Below are 25424 nucleotides of genomic sequence, written 5' to 3'. Positions count from 1 at the left end.
AGGTAACCAGGGAAGGCCCACACTGCTGGTCCAGGGACCACATTTTGAGGAACGAGGACCTAAACGCCTGTAAAGGACATGCTATGGATGAGTCCTGAATTAAACCCTGAGAAAAATGATTTAATTTAAAAAAGTGAAATATTCAAGTACTTAAAGGCAGTGTAGCTGATAATAAAATTTTAAGAAAACCTCTCCAGGGAAACAAACTCTGGAGACAAGAAGCCCTGCAGGTGAGGCACCAGTTCTCTCTATGGCAGATGTTGGCAAAGGAGGCTGGATTCATGTGAAATTAAGGGGAAACAGCCAAGGGCAGGTGGTTGTTGTTGCTGGCTGCGTTCAAGACAGCCCCTGGCTCATGGCAACCCCATGCACAACAGGGTTAGACCATTGTGATCCACAGGGTTTTTATTGGCTGATTTATAGTAGAACACCAGGCTTTTCTTCCTAGTCTGTCTTAGTCTGGAAGCTCCACTGAAGCCTGTTCAGCATCAGTGTCCGCTGACAGATGGGTGGTGGCTGCACATAAAGTGTTTCAGCTGGGAATGGAACCTAGGTCTCCCTCCTGGATGGCAGGAATTCTACCACTGAACGAAGGGCAGGTGGAGTGGACTGAAACGCCCGGGAGGATGTTTATCTCCGCCACCAGGGGGCTCACCACCACAGCTTTTCAAGGTTGAAGCCTCTTCCTGGGCTGAGGAAACAAGGAGAGGCTGGGCCAGTCAACCTCCAGAAGGGGGCCGCCAGTCACCTGGTGGCTGAAAGGGCACAGGGAAACGGATGCAGCCCTGTAGGATAGGGAGGCCATTCCCCTGCTTTGGAACCTGACCTCAGGACTTTCAGGTCCCATGTTCACAACTGTGAGATTGTTACACTTGGAAAGTGGATTCTACAGATGGTGCCGTCTGATTCAGGGTGTCCAGAAAGAGGGGTGCACTGTGATGTTCCTCACTGGGGTAACACAGAGTTGTCTAAGGTGGGTGGAGTAGACTGACTTTGGAATCTCTCTCTTTTGCGTGTTTTGTGTTTTCAAAATGCCTTGTTTCTGCAAACATTCCTCTGAGGTTTGTGGACTTTCCCAGTATCAGTGAGGAAACTGAGGCACGGGGAAGAAATGGACTACACCTTAGCTCTGTGACCAAATTAGGCTCAGAAATCCAGCCTCCTGCTCTAGCCAGGGAAAGCCGACCACCTGGGTGGGCTGCTGCCTGCCCTGTCCTCTTAGGGCTCCTCAGAAGCAAGCCGTGGGGACACAGAGCACCAGGGAACTCTGGGGAAATTCGTTCACATTGGAAGGAAGGCCCAGCCTGACCTAGCCTTTTGCTCAGTCCTGCCAAAGTCAAACCATGGCAATTCCTTTAATTTAAGTCAACTTGTCTTAACTACTTACACATGAACAGATTCTTTTAATTTTCCCTTTTTTTTTTAATTAAAAAAATAGGACATGCTGATGGTAGAAAAATAATTCTAAAAATATAAGAGTATAAAATAAAAAGTAAAAGTCCCTCTTCATTCACTGATCCCCACCTGCAAACCCTGCAATCCCACCCATCTGGATGTATTGCTAATCACCTAAATAGAGATACACACACACACACAGACTGATACATACACAAATGATTTTACTTAGCATTACAAAAATGGGATTAGACAGTTCATATTGCGACTTTTTTTTTTTTTTACCGACAAATGTATCACTGATTCGGATTAAGGTTTGAAATTAAAAAAAATTGAAAACATTTTATAGGTCTACTGTCTTGGAAGAAGTGCAGCCAGAATGCTCCTTGGAAGCACGTACGGCAAGACTGTGTCTCACATACTTTGGACATGTTGTCAGGAGGGATCAGCCCCTGGAGAAGGACATCATGCTTGGTAGAGGGTCAGAGAACAAAAGGGAGACACTTAACGAGGTGGATTGACGCGTGGCTGCAACAACGGGCTCGGTCACAACGACGATGGTGAGGGTGGCGCAGGACCGGGCAGGGCGTCATTCTGTGGTACACAGGGTCACTACGAGTCAGAATCGACTTGACGGCACCCAACAACAACAACAACTTTCTTGATTTAAAAAAAATGAGGTCTCTAAGCCTAATATTTCTGTGTTAACCAAAACAGATCCCCAGGGCTCTTCTCCAGGCCTCTCCACCACATTCGACATCCTGTCTGCCCAAGTTCACATAGACACAATAAAATTAACAGGGTTTATGTGATATTTTTTCTGAATAATCCTGATAGAACAAGAGAATTGCTGAAATTGTGAATGCTTTTGTCATCTGAAGATTTAAATTTGTAATCCTGCTATTATTTCTATTGCTCTGAATTATTTTTTATAGGAGTTACTAAAAAAGAAAACCAAAACAATAGTGCTTGTGTAAAGAGGAGCTACAGACATAGCTGTAGTGTGTGTTCGCTTATTCTCTTCCAAACATTCAAAACAAGTCAATTACAAACATTGATACAAAGCATCTAGTATTTTTCCTTTTCAGATTTGGGCTTCAAGAGCAGCCAAAAATACATCTCCAAGTGCCCCTTCTCTAGAACCAAAGCCAAAGCAAGCTATCTGCTGCGGGCTCACCTCTGACTCTCGGCGACCCCACGTGTGTTAGAGAAGAACTGGGCTCTATAGGATTTTCGGTGGCTGATTTTTCCTAAGTGGATTCCCAGGTCTTTCTTCCGACGCACCTCTGGTTGGACTCGAGCCTTCAACGTCTCGGCTGTGTTAACTGTCACACCGCCCGGGACTCCTTCTCTAGAGCAGCAGGTATCAAACCTTAACACATAAGTACCTCCGGGAGCTTGTTGATGGTATAGATTTCCAGCGCTCACCGCAGGCCTCCTGAGTCCCCTTTCTTCAGGACCGGGTTGGGAATCTACATTTCTGACACACTCCCCGTGCATGTCTGCCAGCATTGGATTGAAAGGATGGCCCATGTCCCTGCCTGGGACTGGGTCTGACTCTTCCCTGGTGAGACTGATTCTATTTTCTTTCATGTAGAAGAGAGGGGTCCGGAAAGTGCACAGGAAAAGGGTTGTGCTGACTTTTTCAATTAATAAACGCACTGCTGTTGAGTCGATTCCAACTCATAGTGATCCTATAGGACAGAGTAGAACTGCCTCATAGAGCTTCCAAAGAGCGCCTGGTGGATTCAAACTGCCGACCTTTTGGGTAGCAGCCGTAGCAGTTAACCACTATGCCACCAGGGCTTCCTTTCAATTAATAGCTGCCTCAAAATTTTATGCACAGTCTTAGGGATTCTTATCTCCTTGGCTTTAAAAGCTCAGCCCCCTAAAGCAGGTCGGGTGATCTATGGTCCTGCAGTTGCCATTGGGCCATCTCTGCCTCTTCTTATGGAGTGTATTTGGGAGAGAAGCAGTCCACAATGGTTTCAATTCTGACTAAAGTTGTTTGTGAAACTAGCCAGTCAGGGAGGTCATCTGTCTCTACAGCCTGTGCTGTAGTTTGGTTGTCCTTGGCTTAGGCTAAACTTGGGAGGAAACTGAAGCCTCGGTCGAAAGCAGTCTACACCCTTGCAGCATGAAGGGCATGAGTTACAGCTGTCTACCACAGATGACACAACCTTGCTTGCTGAAAGTGAAGAGGACTTGAAGCACTTACTAATGAAGATCAAAGACTACAGCCTTCAGTATGGATTACACCTCAACATAAAGAAAACAAAAATCCTCACAACTGGACCAATGAGCAACATCACGATAAACAGAGAAAAGACTGAAGTTGTCAAGGTTTTCATTTTACTTGGATCCACAATCAACAGCCATGGAAGCAGCAGTCAAGAAATCAAAAGACACATTGCACTGGGTAAATCTGCTGCAAAGGACCTCTTCAAAGTGTTGAAGAACAAAAATGTCACCTTGAAGACTAAGGTGCGCCTGACCCAAGCCATGGTATTTTCAATTGCATCGTGTGCATGGGAAAGCTGGACAATGAATAAGCAAGACTGAAGAAGAGTTGACGCCTTTGAATTGTAGTGTTGGCGAAGAAATTGAATATACCATGGACTGTCAAAAGAATGAACAAATCTGTCTCAGAAGAAGTACAACCAGAATGCTCCTTAGAGGCAGGGATGACGAGACTGCGTCTTACATACTTTGGACATGTTGTCAGGAGGGATCAGTCCCTGGATAAGGGCATTCCACTTGGCAGGATCGGTGGAAAAGAGGAAGACGCTCAACGAGGTGGATTGACGCAGTAGCCGCAACAATGAGCTCAAGCATAATGATTGTAAGGATGGCTCAGGACAAGGCAGTGTTTCGTTCTGTTGTGCATAGGGTCGCTATGAGTCGGAACCGACTCGGTGGCACCTAACGACAACAACCACAGAGTGGATGGGTTCCACAGAAACAGAGCTGAGCACAAGCAGCTTCCCTGGACCTGAGTTTCAGGGACAGGCAGAAATGACCTATGGTGACAGAGGGGGGAAGAATGGTTTTCTCTGGGGATCATTGCCTGGAGGTTAGCACAAGGGAGCCTCGGGGCGGAGCTGGAAATGTTCTATACCTTGAGCTAGAACTTACGCAGGGGTCATCAAGCTACATGTTCAAGCTGTGTGCATTTTACTGTCTGTATATTATACCTCCCCACCTCAAAAAAAAGAAAAATACAGAACTAATAAAAACACCCACCCATCTTTCAGCACGTCATATTGCAGTGGCTTGCGTGTTGCTATGATGCTGGAAGCCACACCACCAGTATTTCACATACCAGCAAGGTCACCCACAGTGGAGAGATTTCAGCCGGCCTTCCAGACTAAGACAGACTGGGAAAAAAGGCCTGATGATCCACTTCTGAAAACTAGCCACTGGGTCACAACAGAACATAGCCTGATATAGTGCTGGAAAATGAGCCCCCTAGACTGCAAGGCACTGAAAACACACAGTGGCTGCTACAATGGACTCGAGCTTACCAACGGACCACGGAGATGGTGCAGGACCAAGCAATGTTTCCTTCTGTTGTACACGGGGTCTCTATAACGGAGCTGACTCGATGGCAACCAACAACAACAACAGCAACGTATTACATCTCAATAAATTCAATTTAAAAAGATGGATCAAATTAAAAACAGCAACTCAAAGGGGTAGATAGGAAACTTAGGGGGCAGTGAGTTTATGTTGATGCAGGGGGAAAAACTCAGACAAAGAGGGTGAGAATGGTTGCAGAACTCAATGTAATCAATGTCATGTAGAAACTGTAGAATTGGTATATGTTTTGCTGTGTATATTGTCAACAAAAAAAATAAGTAAAATTAAAAAAAAAAATTTGGAAAGAGACCCAGGATATACGATTGAAACAAAGCAAGTTTCAAAAAAAAAAAAAAAGACGGGGAACTGTGGATATGGCAAAGGTTCATTATGAAAAAACAAGTCTACGGTCCTATCTATGGAGCCAAAATTACCAAAAAAATGCACACAGTTTGGCAAGAAGAAAATTACAAGTTGAAGGCAGTTTCTTTTGACTCCAGCCATGGACTGAACATATAAAATGGCGTGAGCCCCGCCTGCATACGTGATGCTCTAAAAGGCCCGGTGTCATGGATTGAAATATGTCCTCCAAAAATGTGTGTATCAACTTGGTTAGGCCACGCTTCCCAGTATTGTGTGGTTGTCCTCCATTTTGTGATTGTAACTTTATGTTGAGAGGATTAGGGTGGGACTGTAACACCATCCTTACCCAGGTCTCCTCCCTGATCCAAGGTAAAGGGAGCTTCCCTGGGGTGTGGCCCCCACCACCTTTTCTCTCTCAAGAGGTAAAAGGAAAGGGAAGCAAGCAGAGAGTTGGGGGACCTCATACCACCAAGAAAGTAGCGCCAGGAGCAGATCGCCTCCTTTGGACACAGGGTCCCTGCACCTGAGAAGCTCCTCAACCAGTGAAGATTGAGGACAAGGACCTTCTTCCAGAGCCGACAGAGAGAGAAAGCCTTCCCCTGGAGCTGAATTTGGACTTTAGCCTACTTTCCTGTGAGGAAATAAATTTCTCTTTGTTAAAGCCATCCACTTGTGGTATTTCTGTTACGGCAGCACTAGATGACTAAGACACCTGGTAACGGGAAGGTTCACACACATATGAGTGATGACTTTGTCTTCCTTTGAAATACTGCCAGCTTGGGAAGAGTCTAAAGGAGCAGTTTCACCTGCATGTGAGTAGGAGCTGACAAGGATGGAGAGGAGTGAGCTGCCAGGCGGTTCTCAGTGAAAGCGCAGTTTTGCTTGGAATCTGGGTGAATGCGCCTGTGGAGGCCAACCAATACAATCAATATCGGTGGCAGAAGGGTCTCCTTCCGTGTGGGAGACCTGGGTTCGACTCCTGGCCAAGGCACCTCATGTGCAGCCACCACCTGTCAGTGGGGGCTTGCGTGTTGCTGTGATGTGGAACACGTTTCAGCAAAGCTTCCAGGCTAAGACAGACTAGGAAGAAAGGCCTGGCTATCTACTTCTGAAAATCGCCAATGAAAACCCTATAGATCAGAACGGTCTGATCCACAACCAATCATGGGGATGATGCAGGGCCGTTCCATTGTGCATGGGATCGCCACGAGCTGGGGTGACTCCATGGCAGCTCACAACATCAATGACACAGTCGAGTGATGTAATGACCGCAGGCACCAGGTGGGAATTATACATCTGAGAATGGTCTGAGTGATAGTCCACGAAAGGGTTCCTTTCTCTTTTATTCCCCCATTGGGCAACACTTGACCTTCCTGGTTTACAAGGTTTTATAGGAACAACTAGTGGTCTTTCTTCTCTTTTCCTGGGCCACGTCTGTCTGTGTTCTCGGGCAGCCTGAGGAGTGAGTGGCTTCTCTGGTTTTCTCCCTCCCTCCCATCTAACTTTCTCTTGTCTGGTAGGACTGGCACAGTTGGGTGTTATAGAGACACAGTCTTGGTTTGTGGCGGAAACTGCTCTTTTAGGTCTGGGCGCTGTGGCCAAGGACAGCCTGGAGACCTGGAACTAGGGCAGGAAGGCACAGGAGATAGGTGGTGGCTGGGCACTGACCAGGCTCTGCCCACAGGGCTGAGTAAGAGCTGGCCAGGCTGACAGTTGGCAAATGTGGCCATGAGAGGTTTTTCTTTCTTTGTCATAGGAGCAAGAGAAGCCACTTCTATTGCCCAGGTCAGGCCCAAAGTCTCTAAGCAGAACTGAAACTGGAATGTTCATAGTTGGTACAATGGGGGCATGGACGGTGACCCCCAGCACCCAGCCAAGGCGAGGGAGTGCTCTTGTAACGCTGTCATGCCCCTGTGAAGACCCCTGCACATCTTGGGTTGGTGCTTGTTGTCAAGCAGGCAGATACTCAGACTGAAGAGTGCCCTGGAATTTTCTCCCAAGACTGCTTGCACAAAACGTGAGGTCAAATTCAAATGCAAACAGATTAAGAAGTAAAAGGCAAAAGCCACCTCAGGGTTCAGAAGATTCCTGATGGCCAAGGATAAAAAGCACACTCATCATTTCAGCTCTGGCTCCTTCTAAATTCAGTTTCCTGGGGGAGCTTCCGAAGACTGGGAGGGGGCAGGTAGGAAAAATAATTGTCTTCCTTGGAAAAGGAGCCCCCTGGGGCCCATCTCCCTTCTTGTTCTTGGTGCTGAGGGATGACCTGAGAGCTGCCCTAGCCCCAAGCTTGGTACCTGGGGGAAGGAAGAAGAGGAACGTCCCTGATGAAGGCAGGTTCCCAAAAGGACCCACCAAGCCTGCTCCACGTGAGGAACCCAGCAGGTCTGAGGTGCTATCAGGTTGTTGATCAGAGCCCCCACTAGTCTTCCCTGGGTAGTGGTTGGTTGCTCAGGGGTCTTTCTTGTTTACTTCAACATCCTTTTTCCTGTCAAGATGAATATAAACTAAAAGAAGAATTTCCGTGTGCCCCAGGAGCTAGCTAGCTTGCGTATGTGCCCTCTCTCTCTCTCTTTCTGAAGGTGCTGAGATATTTTTCAGGGAACTGCCAATTCCTGTTTTTTTTCCCCCGCCCTCTCCTGGCTGCCTTCCTAACATCCTCCACCACCAGATTGTACAATTTCTCGCGCATACGACATTTCCCCCTGCCAGCTAGCGTCCATTCCCTAGTTCCAGGTCCCTTCTCCCGCCTTTTATTTTTCCTAGTTATTCTAGAAAAAGCATTTTGACTGTCTTTTCCAGTTAGTTGAATGAAGGACAGTTTCTCAGCTCCTACTTGCTCCTTTCTGTGCTTCTGAACACTGGATGGAGGTAACGCCCACCAGCCTGAGGTACTTGCATATTTCCAAACCCTCTTCAGTACTTGGTAACCAAAGCAAAAGGACACTACAGGGTAGAGAAGGTGCTGTGTCTGGCAAGATGCCAAGGTGAGAACAGGGGTAAATAAATGAATGGTATGAAAGCCGCCCACCCCTCTGGTGGGAAAGAAGCCACCTATAATTCCCTGCTTTGTCCTTTGCTGTGACCCTGTTGTCCTCAAATGCTGCTACAGGTAATTTCAAAGGCTGTGGTAGGAGGTCACCCACAGGTGGGGGTGTATATGGACTTTGGTTTCTCCCAAGCCTAAGAGTGGGGAAACCTGTACAGAGGTTACCCCTCCTTTCTCCCCACAGCCAGACCTTCTGCAGCTGGATTCCACGCGAGACAGCCACCCAGACAGGCACCCCCTTCCCAGGGGATCCTCTTTGGAACAAGCCCCTTTGTTTAAAGCCCCACCACAAAGGCCTTCTGGGGCACTACTTGTCCCCTGCCAGAAGCCCTAGGGAGGTACCAGGGAGGCAGGGAAGTCTGAGAAGAACGGGCTGCTGAGGCAGGGATCACTCCATGTCCTTTCCAAAAGAGTACCTTCTAGAGGGCTGTGGGCCCGCCAGGCTCTAGGACAGCGGAGACACATTTGGGGGGGGGGGCAAAAAAGGAGCTGGAGGCAGGGGAATGGGGGAGCAAGGTGATGCTCCCTGCAGGAAGCCAGCAGGCCCTTCCCAAAGTTGGCCATGGTCCTTCCATCTGCCTCTCCCAGGGACACCGCCAGCTGTCCCCCTTCTCTCAGCCATAGCATTAGGCTTGGTCTAGTAGGATCAGGGAGTGAAGTGTGGGCCTGAGCCAGATGGGGGAGCCAGGACACCCCAGCAAGCAGTGCAGCCTCTAGGGAAGCCTGTCCAGGTCTAGCACGCAGGGGTTTCCCCACGAGAGGGGTTGCGGGGGAGAATCCAGGAGGCCCATGGGAGGAGGCGAGGCCGGTGGCTAGGCTTGGGCAGCCAAGTGCACCCACGGCGCACACTCTCTGGGAAGTTAGAGGGGGCTGAAGAGACCCTCACCTGTTGGCTGCACGTGTGTGTCCTGAGAGGGGGGACCCTGGCTGACCCCTTCATCCCCGCCCCAGGAAGGAAGGATTGTGCACAGGGCTCCCCACCTCCTCGTTTCCTCTTCAAGCTCCCCTCGCCCAGCAGCGACCGGCCAGCGCCGGCTGCGTCCGAGGCACTGCTCCTGCCTGCCCTCTTCCCTCCGCCGCGCCCCACAGCGGCGCCCCCGTCCACGCTCCCCGGGCCCAGCAGCTGCCATCCCTGCAGGCTGCGGGAAGGGGTGCGCTCGCCCTCGCTTCAGCTCGCTTGGGGGCTCTCCGCGCGCTCCAGCCCCGACTCATCCCAGGCTCGGTCCGGCTCCCCGCGCGTGGACCATGGAGTAGGCGGCGGCCCGCGACGCGCTCTTGCAGCCCGCGAGGCCGAGCCAGCCCTGGGTGGCCTGGCCAGCCGGCGGACTTGGCCAGCGGCGGACCCACCTCCCGTCGGTCCTTCCCCGCTCCTCCTCCTCCGCCGCTGCCGCCCCCGCCTCCTGGCCGCCCCCGCCACCCCCGCCGCGCCGTCGCCCGAGGCCGAGCGCGGGCGCGGAGCGTGGGAGCCATGGCGCGCGAGGAGGAGAGGGACCCCGAGCGCCGGGAGGCGGCAGCGCGGGCAAGCGGCGAGGAGGAGGAGGAGGGGGAGGAGGGACTGAGTGATAGCGACGACGGGGACGACGACGGAGAGACTGGCAGCAGCGCTCAGGAGGAAGAGGAGGAGGACGGGTGGGAGCGCAGCGAGGACGCGCGGCTGCTGCGCGCAGGGCTGCCTCCCGCGGCCGCCGTCCCCGCCGCGGCCGCCCGCGACCGGAGCTGGTGCCGCTCGCCCGTGCCCCCGCCGGGGCCGCCGCCCGGCCGCCGGAGGATGCAGCCGCCCGGCGACGAGGACCATGCGCGCCGCCGCCGCCGCCGCCGCCGCCGGAGGGATCTGCTGCTGAGCCAGCTCTGCTTCCTGGCCTCGGTGGCGCTGCTGCTCTGGTCGCTGTCGAGCCTGCGAGAGCAGAAGGGTGAGTGCTCGCCGCCCGCCCCGAGTGGGCGCTGCGGCTCAGGCCTCTCGGGGGCTCCCGAGCTGGGCGCGTGGCTGCTGCGGGCGGCCTGGCAGTGCCTCTCGGCTGGGGCCGCTGGTTGAGCACGCTGGGCCCGCGGCGGGGCTGCTGGACACGAGGACCCCCCCCTTCACCTCGGAGGAGCTCAGAGGGGGGTCACCTGAAGGCAAGGACTGCGGAGCATGGAAGTGTACAGCACCCTTGGGCGCCCAGCTGCCCTCAAGCCTCTTTACCTGTGCCTCGTGTCTCTGTCCTCTTAACAGCCATCCGGAGGGACTGGTGGTCCCAGTGGGGGGTTCTTACCTAAATGAGTCCCACAAAGGCCAGTAGTAAAGTTGTCCCTGTGAGATTCGGTACCTGTACGGGTGTACCACCTGGCTACTCTTTGGCTTATTGAAGGGATGAAGGGGGCTGGTTGGCTGGTTGACACATAGTTCTCCGTATGTTTTTCCTGTAAAACAGGTAGGATGAACCAGGTAGAAATACCCATACCTGCCTTTCTAGAACAGGTGCTGGGAAGTACAGATAGAAAAAGAGTGTTGGGCATCCAGCCAGGGTTCAGGAGTGCTCTAGTTCCCTTAAACTCACTGGGAAGACCTGGATTCCTATCCCGCAGCTCCTTTTTGTGGACTTGTAGCTCTGGAAGGAAGTGACTTGGGCTGCACGACCCAACTCTAGCCATTCCCCAGCAAGTTGCCCTTTCAGTCGGTTGCCCATTAACCCACAACTTTTGTCTTTGCCCTTGGCCTTTCTTGAGCTGAAATAGACCTTGTGGAAAATGTGTCCGGAACCATTGTCTGCTGAAAATGGTTTGGACCCTGGGGTACAGCTGTTTAAAAACTGAGGAAGGTCTTGGAAGAATAACTGTTATAAAACTGTTTTATAATCTGGCCATTAAAAGTGGCACAGTTCATGGGAAAACAGTCATATAAATGGTTGTGAGAAAAAGCAGTTACAAATAATGTGCTGTGGTGTTAAGATCAGGCGTAGTTCTAATACAAGGTGTTATGAAGTGCAGAATAAAGACATTTTGATAGTGATGGTAAAATATTTTTAAAGGTGTCATCAATTAGGAAAGGAATCTCCTGCAGATTGGCTAGTCTTGTGCTTCGTGGTTCAGCCAGATGGCCGTCCTTGTTCAGGTCTGAGCAGACCTCTGGGTAGACTTCATCATATATGGTAATATGAGAGAGTCTGTCTTGGTCGACTCCACTGCTCTCTCTGTTGCTCCAGAATCCCGGATTATCTGGTCTTGGAGATGTATCACTCACGGGACTGTGCCGGGGTGAGAGAAGACAGGAAGCTCTCCAAGGGGCAGATGCAGACCTGTCACTCGTCAGTCTGTTGACTGTTTCTCACCAAGAGGGTTTTCATTGACTCCTTTTAATCTTCCCAAATGTTATGAGTGACAAGCTGGTTTCAAGTTCATGCCACCTTTGGAAAGAGCCATTCCATGTCAGTTATATGCCGGCCATTTTTCCTGCGTGTTGGGTCTCTCAGAGTCATAGAGTTCCCAGCACTTTCCAGGATCTGAAGACCTTTTCTTTGGATGGAGAATGTGACCAGGACAGTTAAGTCAGTCATCTGCAGGGGGCTACCAGGCTTCTGGGCAAGCTGGGATGTCGGGCTAGTGGTGGGGACAGGCACTGTGCAAACTTGATACCTGGTGACCCCCCTGTAATTGTAGAATGGTTTCCCCAGCAGGGACATTTATATTCAGGAGCAGGGACTCAGGTGTAATTCCAGAGCACAGCCCTTTCCCCATCTCTTACCTTTCTCCTTTCCACCATTCATATATTCACATTCACCGCCCTCTTTTCCCTCATTACCATACATGTAGGATTTAAGAAGACTTTAATCCCAGCAACCAAAGACCGAACAGTTAAAAGCCAACAGTGTTAAGGAGGATGCAGTCCAGCCTCTGTTTATTTCCCCCAAATGCGATGCTAGTTGCAATTCTGTCTCTGATCACCTTTTCTTCATTAGGTGTAGATGATCTCCGTATGTGCTGAATGGTAATAGTTTGCAGCAAGACACAGACTTTTCAAGATAATTTTAACATATTAATTAAAGCATGTGGGTCTGCAAACTTATTATTTTGATTGGGGAATTGCCATTCAGCATACTTAAGCATTTAAATGGTGACATTTACCTTGGAAACTTGTGGATCACTCTGTTTAATGGTTCTTTCAATACGGATACAAAGTTTGAAAGTTAGCCTTGTTTTAAAGGTACTGACTCAGAGAAGCTGAGTGATTTGGTTAAGGTCACACAGCAGTTGGGGAGTAGAGGAAAAACCCAAACCAAGGAAACCTGGCTCTTTGCTCCCACTTCTGTTCCCTGGGATCCATGCCATCATTTTGGCCCAGCATTGTAATATTTATATAATCACATAGGGGTACCTTCATAATGAAAAAAGGCAGCCTTTTTATTTATTCACCTTGGAAGCCATGCAGTGATTGTTAAATGTAACTTCTTAGAAGCTTGTTTTTGAAAACACATTTTTTTGGGGGGAAACTTTTTTTTTTTTTAAAGGACAGTTATTTTATCAAACCAAAATTACAGATATGGGGCAGTGATGTTATATAATTTCTGGTCAAATGGGATCTGAGATTTCTTTCTTGACGTTTAACCAAAGTCAGTAGAGATTATTTTCTGCCGCAATGGGACAAGAGGATTATTTAATTTAGGTCAGAATGTATTAGTGCTGGAATTAAAAAAAAAAGAAGTCCATTCTAATAATAACAAAAGCAATAACAGTAACTAGAATTTGGTGGACTCTTAAGTGCCAGGCACTGTAGTAAGTACTTTATATGTGTTGCCTGTTTAATTGGCAAACACTCCTGCAGATGTTTGGGCTTTCGGTAGTCCGGACAGAAAGAAGGACCCTTGGTGCCCTGTTTATGTAGTTGTTGCCAGTGAAGTCTCATTTTTGATCTCTGTTTTCAAAACCGATTGAATATGGCGTCAGATATTTTAATAAGGGCTTTATATTTACAGTGAGAATGGATTACTTTTGTATATTTTGAGTGGTTTAAAAGTGTTTAATATTTCTTTGAAGTAAAGAACTTGGTCAGCTTTTTCCAGAAGTGATGTGGGGAAGCCCTGGGGTGCTAACTCAGGAGTAATTACAGACGTTCCCTTTAGGAGGTTTTCAGGGAGGTAAACGGTGAATAAGGGGAAAAATGCACTCCTCGCGAGCTCACATGTACGTATACTTATACCTATAAATGGGAGTCAGGAGCCCTGGTGGAGCAGTGGTTTAAGTGCTCAGCTGCAAACTGAAAGGTCAGTGGTTCGAACCCACCAGGCCCTCCTCAGGAGAAAGATGTGCAGCAGTCGGCCTCCATAGAGATTAAACCAAAAACCAAACCTATTTTCACTGAGTCAATTTCAACTCGTAGTTACCCTGTAGGATGAGCAGAACTGCCCCAGAGGGTTTCTAAGGCTGTAATCTGTGGAAGCAGACTCCCACATCTTTTTCCCATGGAAAGGCTGGTGGGTTTGAACCACTCTACCACGAGGGCTCCTTCCCCATAAAGATTATAGCCTTGGAAGCTCTATGGGGGCACTTGTGGTCTGTCCTGTAGGATTGCTATGAGTTGGAATTGACTTGACGGCAATGGGTCAGTGGGTGATACAGGAGTCCCTGGGTGGTGCAAACAGCAAAAGGTTGGAGATTTGAGTGTACCTGTGGTGCCTTGGAAAAAAGGCCTGACTCTCTACTTCCAAAAATATCAGCCATTGAAAACCCTGTGAAACATAGTCCTACTCTGACACACATGGGGTCACTGTGAGTTGCAGTCAACTTGATAGCAACCTTTTTTTTTTTTTTTTAAATACATATACATACATGTGTCATGGTGGCGTAGTGGTTAAGTGCTACGGCTGCTAACCAAAAGGTCGGTGGTTCAAATCCACCAGGCGCTCCTTGGAAACTCTATGGGGCAGTTCTACTCTGTCCAATAGGGTCGCTATGAGTCGGAATTGACTCGACAGCAGTGGGTTTAGTTTTTGGTTTATATACATAAAAAACGAAAAACCAAACCCATTGCCATTGAGTTGATTCTGACTCATAGAAACCTTATAGGACAAAGTATAACTGCCTCATGGGGTTTCCAAGGAGTGGCTGGTGCATTTGAACTGCCAACCTTTTGGTTAGCAGCCAAGCTCTTAACCACTATACCACCATATGCATATATATGTATATACATACATATATATATCTCTTAAACTTTGGGATACTTCTGTCCCAGTTACTATTGCTGTGTGTATTAATTGTATACTAAAATGTAGTGGTGTAAAACAACTGCTTTATTGATTTATGCTCATGGATGCAGTGGGTCAGGAATTAGGACAAGGCACAGCAGGGCTAGCAGCTTTCCTCTCTCTGGGGCCTGGGCCTCAGCTGGGAAGATTCAGAGTCTGAGTGACATGCAGCTGGGAGCTGGAATCATATGGATACATCTTCGCTCACATTGGCTGGGACCTCAGGTGGACTGGCAGCCAGAGCACCTACATGTGGCCTCCCCACGTGGCCTTTCCACATGGACTCTCCATGTAGCTTAGCTTGAGCTTCCTGAGTGTGGCAGCTGGGTTCCAAGACCGAGTGTTCCATGAGGACAGGGTGGAAATGTGTGGCGTTTTTATGTCCTGGCCTCAGAAGTCACATGGTGCCGCCTTTGCTCTTTTCTGTTGGTTGAGACAGTGACAAACATCAGCCCAGGTTCAAGGAGAGAATGCACAGTCCTGCCACTCAATGAAGGGGTTTCAGGGTCACACTGTGAGAAGTGCATGTGGGATGAGAAATTGTGGGGTGACCATCTTTGGAAAATCTAGAGATCATAACCTAGGAATGATTGTAGACATTTTCCAAGGTGGCAAACGGGGAATAAATAAATAAAATATTTACTTATTCTTATACATATTTGTATTTAATGTTTATGTGTAAATTATATATTCATGTATATTTATGCATATATTTATTCATATATGTGTTTTGGAGTCTCTGGGTGGCACAGATGGTTAACATGCTCACTTGTAACTGAAAGGGTGAAGGTTTTCAATTCCACCCAGAGGCACCTTGGAAGAAAGGCCTGGCACTGTAACTCTGAGAAGACAGCCATCGAAAACCCTATGGAGTGCTGTTCTACTCTGACACACATGGGGTCGCCATGACTCAACGGCAACTGAGATTTCATCTTTACCTTTGAGGCTTCCCATTCCTCCAGAATCACAGCCCTGCTCCTCTATGTGACGCACAGGCCAGCCTTGAAGGACTCTCCAGCCCTGTCTCCTGCTCCACTTCCCACCCTCTTCCTGCGCCAGCCACCCTGGCCCTTATGCTATTCCTCAAAAGGGCAGCTCTGCTTCTGCCCTGGAGCTCTTGCTGGGCCCTCTGCCAGGCTGCCCTTTCCCCACTGCAACTCCTTAGTCCCCATCCTTCACTTCTGACAGGGTGAAGTCCCCATTTTACTCACTGAACACACTTCATAGCTCTGTCATAGCTGGTCATTGTGTATTCATTTGATAGCGATTTGAGTAACATCTCCTTCACCTGATTGTGGGCTCCAGGAGGTCAGGAACCCTGTTAATGTTCCACAGTCACTCAGCCCATAACCAAAAACCAAACCTATTGCTGTCAAGTCAATTCCGACTCATAGCGACCCTATAGGACAGAGTAGAACTGCCTCATGGGTTTTCTAAGGGGTACCTGGTGGATTTGAACTGTTGACCTTTTGGCTAGCAGCCGTAGCTCTTAACCACTACATCACCAGGGTTTCCCTCAGCCCATAGTTGGTGTTAAAAGATATTTGAAAATAAATTCTGAATTATAGCGCCTGTGATAAAAACTTGTCTTTTGCTGCCATTGAGTTGGCCCCCAATTCATGGCAGCCCCATGCACAACAGAACCGAATGCTGCTGGTCCTGTACCATCCCCATGCCTGATCCTGTGACATTCCCGTGACCGGTTGAGGATTGGACCTTTGTACTCCATAGGGCTTTCTTTGTCTGATTTCCAGAAGTAGATCATCGGGCCTCTCTTCCTGGTCGGTCTTAGTCTGGGAGGTCTGCTGAAACTTGTTCAGAATTATAGCAGCGTGCAAGCCTCCACTGACAGACAGGTGGTGGCTGCACGTGAGGAGCGTTGGCCGGAAATCGAACCTGGGTCTCCTGCATGGAAGGCAAGTTACAGTGTATTAGGAGCTCGCTGACTGCCACATGGAGTCCTTGGGTGGTGCAGGTGGTTAACGTGTGTGGCTGTTGACTCAAAGATTGGAGGTTCGAGTCCATCCAGAGGTGCTTTGGAAGAAAGGGCTGGAGATCTACTTCGGAAGTCTGTATTGATGGAACAGTGCCTGCATTTTTTTAGCTAGTACACCCTTTATTTTTATGATTTATAATTGTGTCCCCAACTCACTTTTCATGGGGCAACACTGAGCTGCAGAAAGGTGAAGTGACTTGCTTGGCGTCACTGAGTTAGGCGACAGAATTTGAACTCACGGCTACCTGTGTCGGCGCCTACTTTCCTCTGCATTTCCCAGCCTCGGCCGGTGAGGCCATGCGTAAAAGCTGGGGAATCACACTGCCTTTTTCAGGCAGCCGGGGAGTAGAGGAGTAACAGAAGGTTGTTTTCATAGAAGCGGTATTTTAGAAACACATCGCTTTTCAACCTTTTCTATTTTCTGCTTAAACATATATAGATGTGTCTCTTTCCTCTTGGCTTTTCTTAGCTGCTCATCAACCCAGATTTTTCTCTCAAAGATTTCCTTCACTCGCAAACCTTGAATCCTTGTGGGAAGATTTTTTTTACCCTGGAGGATTGGCCAAGCCAAAAGAATTGCAAAACCAGCTATTCGCTGAGCATTCTGTGGCCTGGTGGAACTTGGCTGATAGAACAGGATTTTGGCAACTCTGTGTGTCTTCAAGGAGATTTCTTTTCCTTGAGTGAGAGAGTGTTTCGGGGGAATGACAGTACGAGACTGACATAATGGGGAGACTGAGGTACGGGGAGTTCAGAAGACATCCCTGAAACGAGTGGGTGGTGCTGCCAGGAAGGGGGGAATGACAGTACAATGGGGAGACTGAGGTACGGGGAGTTCAGAAGACATCCCTGAAACAACTGGGTGGTGCTGCCAGGAAGGGGATGCGAGTCGTTTTCTGGCTGTTCCTGCCTTTGGTCCCGTGGAGCCTGTTTTGCAATGATCTTTGTCTGTAGTGTGCAGTGGTTTCACTTAGGTGTTGTCCTGTAGGGTTTTAGAATTTGAAGTGCTGAGGATTCAAGTGGGGGAGGTTTTCTTTGAATGGGGGCGACGGGTCTGTCCAGGTCGTTTTAATCATTGAACTCCAATTATCAGGCTTGGAGGACATCTTCCAGGCTCTCTCCTAAGGCTGCAGGGAGGTCGTGTTGAGCCCAACTGCTGTTCTTCCCTCATCCCTCCTTTCCTGACCTGGGGTGGTGAGGCCCCTCACAGTGCTAGTCTTGGGGATTTGCTACCCGTTAACCCTGCCCATACCTCATTGAAGAGTCGGTTTACGAACCTCTCAAGGAATCCCATGAGTGAGTTCTTGCCTGGATCCTGACTGGTATAAGATCCAGGGGCCTTCATTCATTTGTAATGTAGAACAGGTGGCAGGCTCTTTGCTAGTTGCTGGGGTGACAGCTGTGTCTCAGACAGATACTACCCTCACGGTGCTTACACCTCAGTGGGTAAAAGGCCCTGAACGGCTAATTTTTCAGGAGTTCGGAGAAATATGGAGGCCCGGTGGCACAGAGGTTAAGAGCTCGGCTGTTAACCGAGGGTCACTATGAGTCAGACTTGACTGGACAGCGGTGGGGTTTGAGGAAACCCTATGGGGCGGTTCTGCTCTGTCCTATAGGGTCGCTTTGGGGTTGCTTTGAGTTGCAATCAACTTACCGGCAACTTTTTTTTTCTTTGGAGGAGGGGAGGTTGTGAGAAATACAGTTTGGCATGTGAAAGGCCTGGGTGGCCAGGAGTCACTTGAACCTAAAAAATGGAAAGAACTAGACTGGTAAAGAACTCAGAATGAAAAGGCAAACTAATAGAAAAATGGGCAGAAGATACAGGCAGGCAGATTACAAAATAACAATTGTGAATGGCCAATAGGCACAAGTAAAAATTCTCAGCCTTAATGATAGCCAGGGAAATCCAAATTAAAAAATAATGTAATAACATTTTTCATTTATCTGATTGGCAAAAATTGAAAATGTGATAATACGAAAGGTTGGTGAGGGGGCCGGGAAAACAGCTTTTCTCACTTACTTCAGGTACAGACGTAAGTTGGTGCCCCAGAGACCGTTAGGGGCTGTAGCTGGGGATCGGGCTTTAGACACAGACCCCAGGTGAAGCCTTGGCCTTCTCATGATACTGGTGGTGTAGAAAGGGAGCGTGGGATTAGAATAGCAATATGTAGATTTGAGACCTGGATAGACTCTCGCTTCATATGCACCCATGACCAGGCAGTGGAGGGGGCTGGTCCCACCCTTTGAGTTTAGAGCTTAGAGATTGGGTAGGAGATTGAGGGAACAGGAAAATGCTTCTGTCATTTCTGGAGTTGTCCCAACTATTGAAATTGCTAATTTAGATAATGAAATCTAGCAATTATGTCTTGCTTGTCAATAACCATCTCTAGGAGAGGGTGAACAAATCACTTGTAATTCGATTTGGGAGAATTTCACATTTGCAGCTTTGAATTTTTCTCTTCGTTTCTCCTTTTGTGCTTTTGCATGTTTTTGATCTTCTCAAAAGTCCTTTTTTCTCTCTCTCTGTCACACACATACTCACACACACACAGTCATTTTCACTCTGTGGAGCCAGGCTGCCACTGAATTTGAACCTGTGGAGGGCAGAAAGTAACAAGCAGGTGTCTTGAGAAGGAACAAAGGGCGCTACAAATTGACATCAGGAAGTCAATAAGACCATTTTAAAGAAGGAATATGAAAAATTTCATTTTTGGACATTTTGACTTTGAGAGCTGGTGGACCTCTAGGTGGAATATCGCTGACAGTTGAAAGTCGAGGTTAGAAGCAGTTGGGGCTGCAGATAAAGAAAGATTTGTGAGTAGATTACATAAGGGTAAAAAACCGTGTCTTTGGTTAGATCCACAGTTTTCTGTCTTGCCCGCGCATTGTAATCACCTGGGGAAATCTTTAAGCATTACTTCTGCCTGCATTCCACTCCCAGAGGGTCTTATGTAACACTCTGAGGTGTGGCCTGGGCATTGGGGTTTTTTTAAAGCAATGCAGATTCCAACATGCAGCCAAGCTGAGCACCACTGGGTTAGATTAATAGTCAGCGTTTACCTTCAAGGTCCCTGGATGGCACAGATGGATTGCTCCCGACTGCGAACCTAAGGTTGGTGCTTATAACCCACCCAGGGGCCACAGAAGAAAGGCCTGGAGATCTACTGCTGTAAAGATTGCAGCCCAAAAAAAAAAAAAAAAAACCCTGTGGAATAGTTCTTCTTTGTAACACAGGGGGTTGCCTTGAATCAAAATTGACTCTATGGCAACCGTTTTTTGTTTTCGGTTTACCTGTTTCAGCTGCGTAAATGCTATTCATAGCCAAGCTGTGAAATACAGTGTGATTAAATTTTCCTATCCTGAAAATGAATTCATACTTGTTTTGCTTGCTTAGTTTTCTAGATCTTTACCACTAATTTAAGCCCACACTCTTACCGTTGTCCTACTCTCTTCTAAGTATGTGCAGTGATACTAGCCATTCTCTCAGGCTCTCCTGAAGAAGTTTTTACCGCATCCCTCTGACCTGTTCCAGTTCACCCAGGTGGCTTGCTCAGTCTGCTGGCCCACTGCCATCCGCCTTGGGAACTCCCTCAGCTGCATCCCGGACACCTCCTCAGCCCTCTCTGTGTGGAAGCGCTGTTTCCTGGAAACCGCTCTTGTGTCTGTCTTGGTTTATTCTTTCATTCGTGGTGTACATTGTGGGGAGCACGTATTCCAGAGCCTTCCTAAAACAGGGAGCATGGAAAGTCATTGCTGGAGATGTGTGTGTTTGAAAGCATATTCAGTTTACCTCCGCACTTAGAGGAGTTAAGCTGGGCTAAGAACTTAGGTTGGAAAACATTTTCCTTCTGAATTTTGAAGGCATTGCGCTGTCATCTTTAAGCTTCTAGTGTTGCCTCTGAGAAGTCTGATACCATCCTAGGGGTTTTTCTTTTTTTTTTTTTGTATAAAGCTTGCTTTTTTTCTCTGAGAGCTTATATGACCGTTGCTTTGCTCCTAAGGTTCTAAAATTTCATGTTGATGTGACTGACGTGGTTCTGTATTCACCCATTTTCCTGGGCACCCAGGTCCTTTTAACCTGGATACTCCTGTGCTTCAGGTCTGGGAAGTTCTCTTGTTTTTTTTTTTTTATGATTTTCTTCATCCTGAGTTTCCTGGACTATCTATTATTTGGAGTCTCTGGGTGGTATAAACAGTTAGTGTATTTGGCTGCTAACCAAAAGGTTGGAGGTTCAAGTCCACCCAGGGGTGCTGTGGAAGAAGGGCCTGGCAACCTGCTTCTGAAAAACCAGCCATTGAAAACTCTGTGGAGCACAGCTGTACTTTAACACACATGGGGTCACCATAAGTCAGAGTTGACTCAACAACAAGCTGTTTCCCTTTTTTTCTTTTTAAATCTGTTAATTAGATATTTGGCTTCCTGGACTGATCTAATTTTCGTATCTCTTCTTTCCTATTTTCTCTCATTTCTGGAAGATTTTCTCAGCTGTATCTTCCAACTCTTGTACTGAGCTTTTAATTTTTGCTATCAATTTTTAATTTCCGAGAGCTCCTTTTTTCTCCAAAAGTTATATTTGTAGCAGCCTCTTCTGCCTCATCGTTGCGCTGTCCTCTCTTCTCTCCCTACGTGTATTAACAGGAGTCCTTTGAAGCATTATTTCCCCTGTAAGGACTCTTTTTCTCCAGGTTGGAATTGTCTGTTTGTCTCGTTTCCTCTTTCATATTATGCTTTCTTCAAATAAGATGTGGTCTTTGGTGTCTGCTCATTTTTGAGTGGCGCCATTAAGGGGATGATTGGAAATTGTGTGGAGAAGGGTCTTACCGTTTGTGAGCGTCTGTCAGGTGATCTGGCTGGACCATTTCACTGGGGAGTGCTTCATGTCTGTATCTGTAGGTTTTTCTTGGGGTGGGGAGTGCTGGTCAGATTTTCCAGGGAAATATTGCCTGGTCTCCTGTCTGGAAGGTGAAGACCTGGTTACCTGTGGGAGCCCAAGGGGGAGAAGAAGGCTGGGGTGGGCTTGGAGCAGGCTTGGTATCCAGTGTGTAAGCTTTCATGGAATATGCCTGCTTTTAGTATGGGTGCCCCCACCCGCTGTGCCTGATCCTCCAAGCTTCTTGGGGTGGAGGTGGGAAGAGACTTCTGAACTGTGTAGAATTTGAGAGGGAATCTGAGACTGAGTCTTAAGCTGAGTGTCAAAGAAACCAGTTGTTTTCAGGCCCCTCTCTGCCCCTCACTCCAAGAGGTAGTGATGTGGACAATTCTGGGGCCTTGGGGGGACTTCTCCAGGAAATGAATGTGGTTCTAGGCTTATCTTCTTTGGTGCTGAGGGTGCTGAGTTCCTGGGTCTGCTCTCAGTGGTCACTGGTCCTGTTGCTTTCTAGCCTCCCACATGTTTTATTGTCTCTTCTTCCTTTCTCCGTTTCTTTGTTGGTTTATGCTTTTAAATATTCTCTGTAAGCTTGTTTTGGATGGGGCGAGTAGACAGGGAACAATGATAAATTTGTGTGGTTAATTTTCCATATTTAACCAGAAGTCCCACCAGACTTTTGAAAGCCCAGCAGCATTTCCTAGGTGCCCTGCCCAGGGCTCTCTGAGGATGGCCTGTCCCCTCCCCCGGACTGCATTTTCAGTATAAACTCATGGAATCCTCCTAAGATGTCACTAAGGGGTGGCAGCGTGAGATTCGCCAGGTGTGGGTTTTGAACATGATGGGAAGTCAGTTGGTGATTGGAGGAAAATGAAGACTAGCTTATCCTCACACCTGATTGAGTTGATGGTGTTTGGTGAGCCGGTTTCAGGTTGGGCGGGGATAGATTTAAGGGAGGAAGGAGAGGATGGCAGAACTGCATCTCTGAGGAGGCCAGTCCGTAGATTCATGGTAGACACAGAAAGAGATTGCAGGCGGTCACCTCTGAGAGGCCTGGGCTGCAGCTGGACAGTAAATGTGTGGAATATGTATGAAGTAAAATTTTCCTTCTGTCCTTCAGCCCAGAACGCACTGCACCCGCCTTTACCCAGTGTTGGCTGCCTCCTCTACTCAGGAGCTTCCTGTTGAACTTGTTGTACAGAAATGATGACAATTACTTTGACAGGTTCACCAGCCTCTCCCCCCACCCCCCTGCCCTGAATCCTGTCAGTGTAGACACATCCTGACTTTCATTCTTTTCTTTACACTCCAAAGAAATGAGGCAAAAAATTGTTCCTACACCTATCCTTTTTGTGATGTTGGGTATTGGTTGCTGCTCTGTGGTTCACCATATGCAGTGACCCTCTGGGCTTCCTTGTGGTGTTTCAGGCCTGGCCCATCTGCCATGACAGAGGTTTTTCTGCCCACCCCGTTGGATTGCCTTCGATTCTGGAAAAGCATGTACCTCATTTGAAAGTAATAACAGTGAAAACATTAAGAACCACAGTTGAAAGGATGGTTGTACTATCTCTCTACTTGGCCATTCTTTGGATTCCCTAGGTGGTGCAAATGGTAAAGCACTCAGTTGCTAACTGAAAGGTTGGCAGTTCAAATCCACCCAGAGGCACCTTGGAAGAAAGGCCTGGTGATCTACTTCTGAAAGGTCATAGCCATGCAAACCCTTTGCACAGGTTTGTTTGTTTTCCAGTGTATTATTGTGTTTTAGGTGAAAAGTTTACACAGCAAGGTAGTTTCCCATTCAGTAATTCGTACACAAATTATTCCGTAACATTGGTTGCTATCCCCGCAGTGTGTCAGCACTCTCCCAGTTTCCACCCTGCCTTCCCTGTGTCCATCCCTCCAGTTTCCCTGCCCCTCCTTGCCGTCTCGTCTTTACTTTTGGGCAAGTGTTGCCCGTGTGGTCTTCTACAGTTGATTGTTCTAAGAAGCACAGTCCTTTCAGGTGTTTTCCTTTATTTTGTAGGCCAATCTATTATTTGGCTGAAAAGTGACTTTCTGGTGTGGCTTTGATTCCAGGTTAAAAGGGTGTCTTATGGTGATTGTCGCAGGAGTTCCTCCAGTTTTTATCAGTCCAATAAGTCTGGTCTTTTTTATGAATTTGAGTTTCGTTCTACATTTTTCTCTTCATCCTAACCAGGATCTTCTTTTGTGTCCCTGGTCAGAGCAGTTGGTAGTGGTAGCCGAGCACCATCTAGTTCTTCTAGTCTCAGCCTGAGGAGGCTGTAGTTTCTGTGGGCCATTAGTCCTGTGGACTAATTGCTTCTTTGAATCTTTGATTTCTTTCACTGTCCTTTGCTCCAGATGGGAAGAGACCAGTAGTTGTATCTTAGATGGTCACTCGCAAGCTTTTTTTTTTTTTTTATTAACTTTTATTAAGCTTCAAGTGAACGTTTACAAATCCAATCAGTCTGTCACATATAAGTTTACATACATCTCACTCCCTACTCCCACTTGCTCTCCCCCTCTTGAGTCAGCCCTTTCAGTCTCTCCTTCCGTGACAATTTTGCCAGCTTCCCTCTCTATCCTCCCATCCCCCCTCCAGACAAGAGTTGCCAACACAATCTCAAGTGTCCACCTGATATAATTAGCTCACTCTTCATCAGCGTCTCTCTCCCACCCGCTGACCAGTCCCTTTCATGTCTGATGAGTTGACTTCGGGAATGGTTCCTGTCCTGTGCCAACAGAAGGTCTGGGGACAATGGCCGCCGGGATTCCTCTAGTCTCAGTCAGACCGTTAAGTTTGGTCTTTTTATGAGAATTTGGGGTCTGCATCCCACTGATCTCCTGCTCCTTCAGGGGTTCTCTGTTGTGCTCCCTGTCAGGGCAGTCATCGATTGTGGCCAGGCACCAACTAGTTCTTCTGGTCTCAGGATGATGTAGGTCTCTGGTTCATGTGGCCCTTTCTGTCTCTTGGGCTCTTAGTTGTCGTGTGGCCTTGGTGTTCTTCATTTTCCTTTGCTCCAGGTGGGTTGAGACCAATTGATGCATCTTAGATGGCCGCTTGTTAGCATTTAAGACCCCAGACGCCACATTTCAAAGTGGGATGCAGAATGATTTCATGATAGAATTATTTTGCCAATTGACTTAGAAGTCCCTGCAAACCATGTTCCCCAGACCCCCGCCCTTGCTCTGCTGACCTTTGAAGCATTCATTTTATCCCGGAAACTTCTTTGCTTTTGGTCCAGTTCAATTGAGCTGACCTTCCATGTATTGAGTGTTGTCTTTCCCTTCACCTAAAGCAGTTCTTATCTACTGATTAATCAATAAAAAACCCTCTCCCACCCTCCCTCCCTCCCCCCCTCGTAACCACAAAAGCATGTGTTCTTCTCAGGTTTACTATTTCTCAAGATCTTATAATAGTGGTCTTATACAATATTTGTCCTTTTGCCTCTGACTAATTTCGCTCAGCATAATGCCTTCGAGGTTCCTCCATGTTATGAAATGTTTCACAGATTCGTCACTGTTCTTTATCGATGCATAGTATTCCATTGTGTGAATATACCACAATTTATTTACCCATTCATCCGTTGATGGACACCTTGGTTGCTTCCAGCTTTTTGCTATTGTAAACAGAGCTGCAATAAACATGGGTGTGCATATATCTGTTTGTATGAAGGCTCTTGTATCTCTAGGGTATATTCCCAGGAGTGGGATTTCTGGGTTGTATGGTAGTTCTATTTCTAACTGTTTAAGATAACGCCAGATAGATTTCCAAAGTGGTTGTACCATTTTACATTCCCACCAGCAGTGTATAAGAGTTCCAATCTCTCCGCAGCCTCTCCAACATTTATTATTTTGTGTTTTTTGGATTAATGCCAGCCTTGCTGGTGTGAGATGGAATCTCATCGTAGTTTTAATTTGCATTTCTCTAATGGCTAATGATCGAGAGCATTTTC

The 25424-nt window shown here is 47.8% G+C and overlaps 1 protein-coding gene across 1 annotated transcript in view; it reads left to right on the top strand.

Annotated features, from left to right (window-relative positions):
• Window positions 1-10154: 10154 nt before the first annotated feature.
• SLC24A3 (solute carrier family 24 member 3) overlaps window positions 10155-25424 on the top strand; it is a 676136-nt gene continuing 660866 nt past the window's right edge. The window contains exon 1 of the mRNA XM_064275733.1: window positions 10155-10296. Within this exon, the coding sequence (XP_064131803.1) occupies window positions 10155-10296 (142 nt within the window). The remainder of the gene's footprint in view (window positions 10297-25424) is intronic.

This window comes from Loxodonta africana, chromosome 24 (genome assembly GCF_030014295.1).
Source record: "Loxodonta africana isolate mLoxAfr1 chromosome 24, mLoxAfr1.hap2, whole genome shotgun sequence".
NCBI lineage: Eukaryota > Metazoa > Chordata > Mammalia > Proboscidea > Elephantidae > Loxodonta > Loxodonta africana.
The sequence above is the reverse complement of the archived record's forward strand: the minus strand, read 5'-3'. Positions and strand labels throughout refer to the sequence as shown.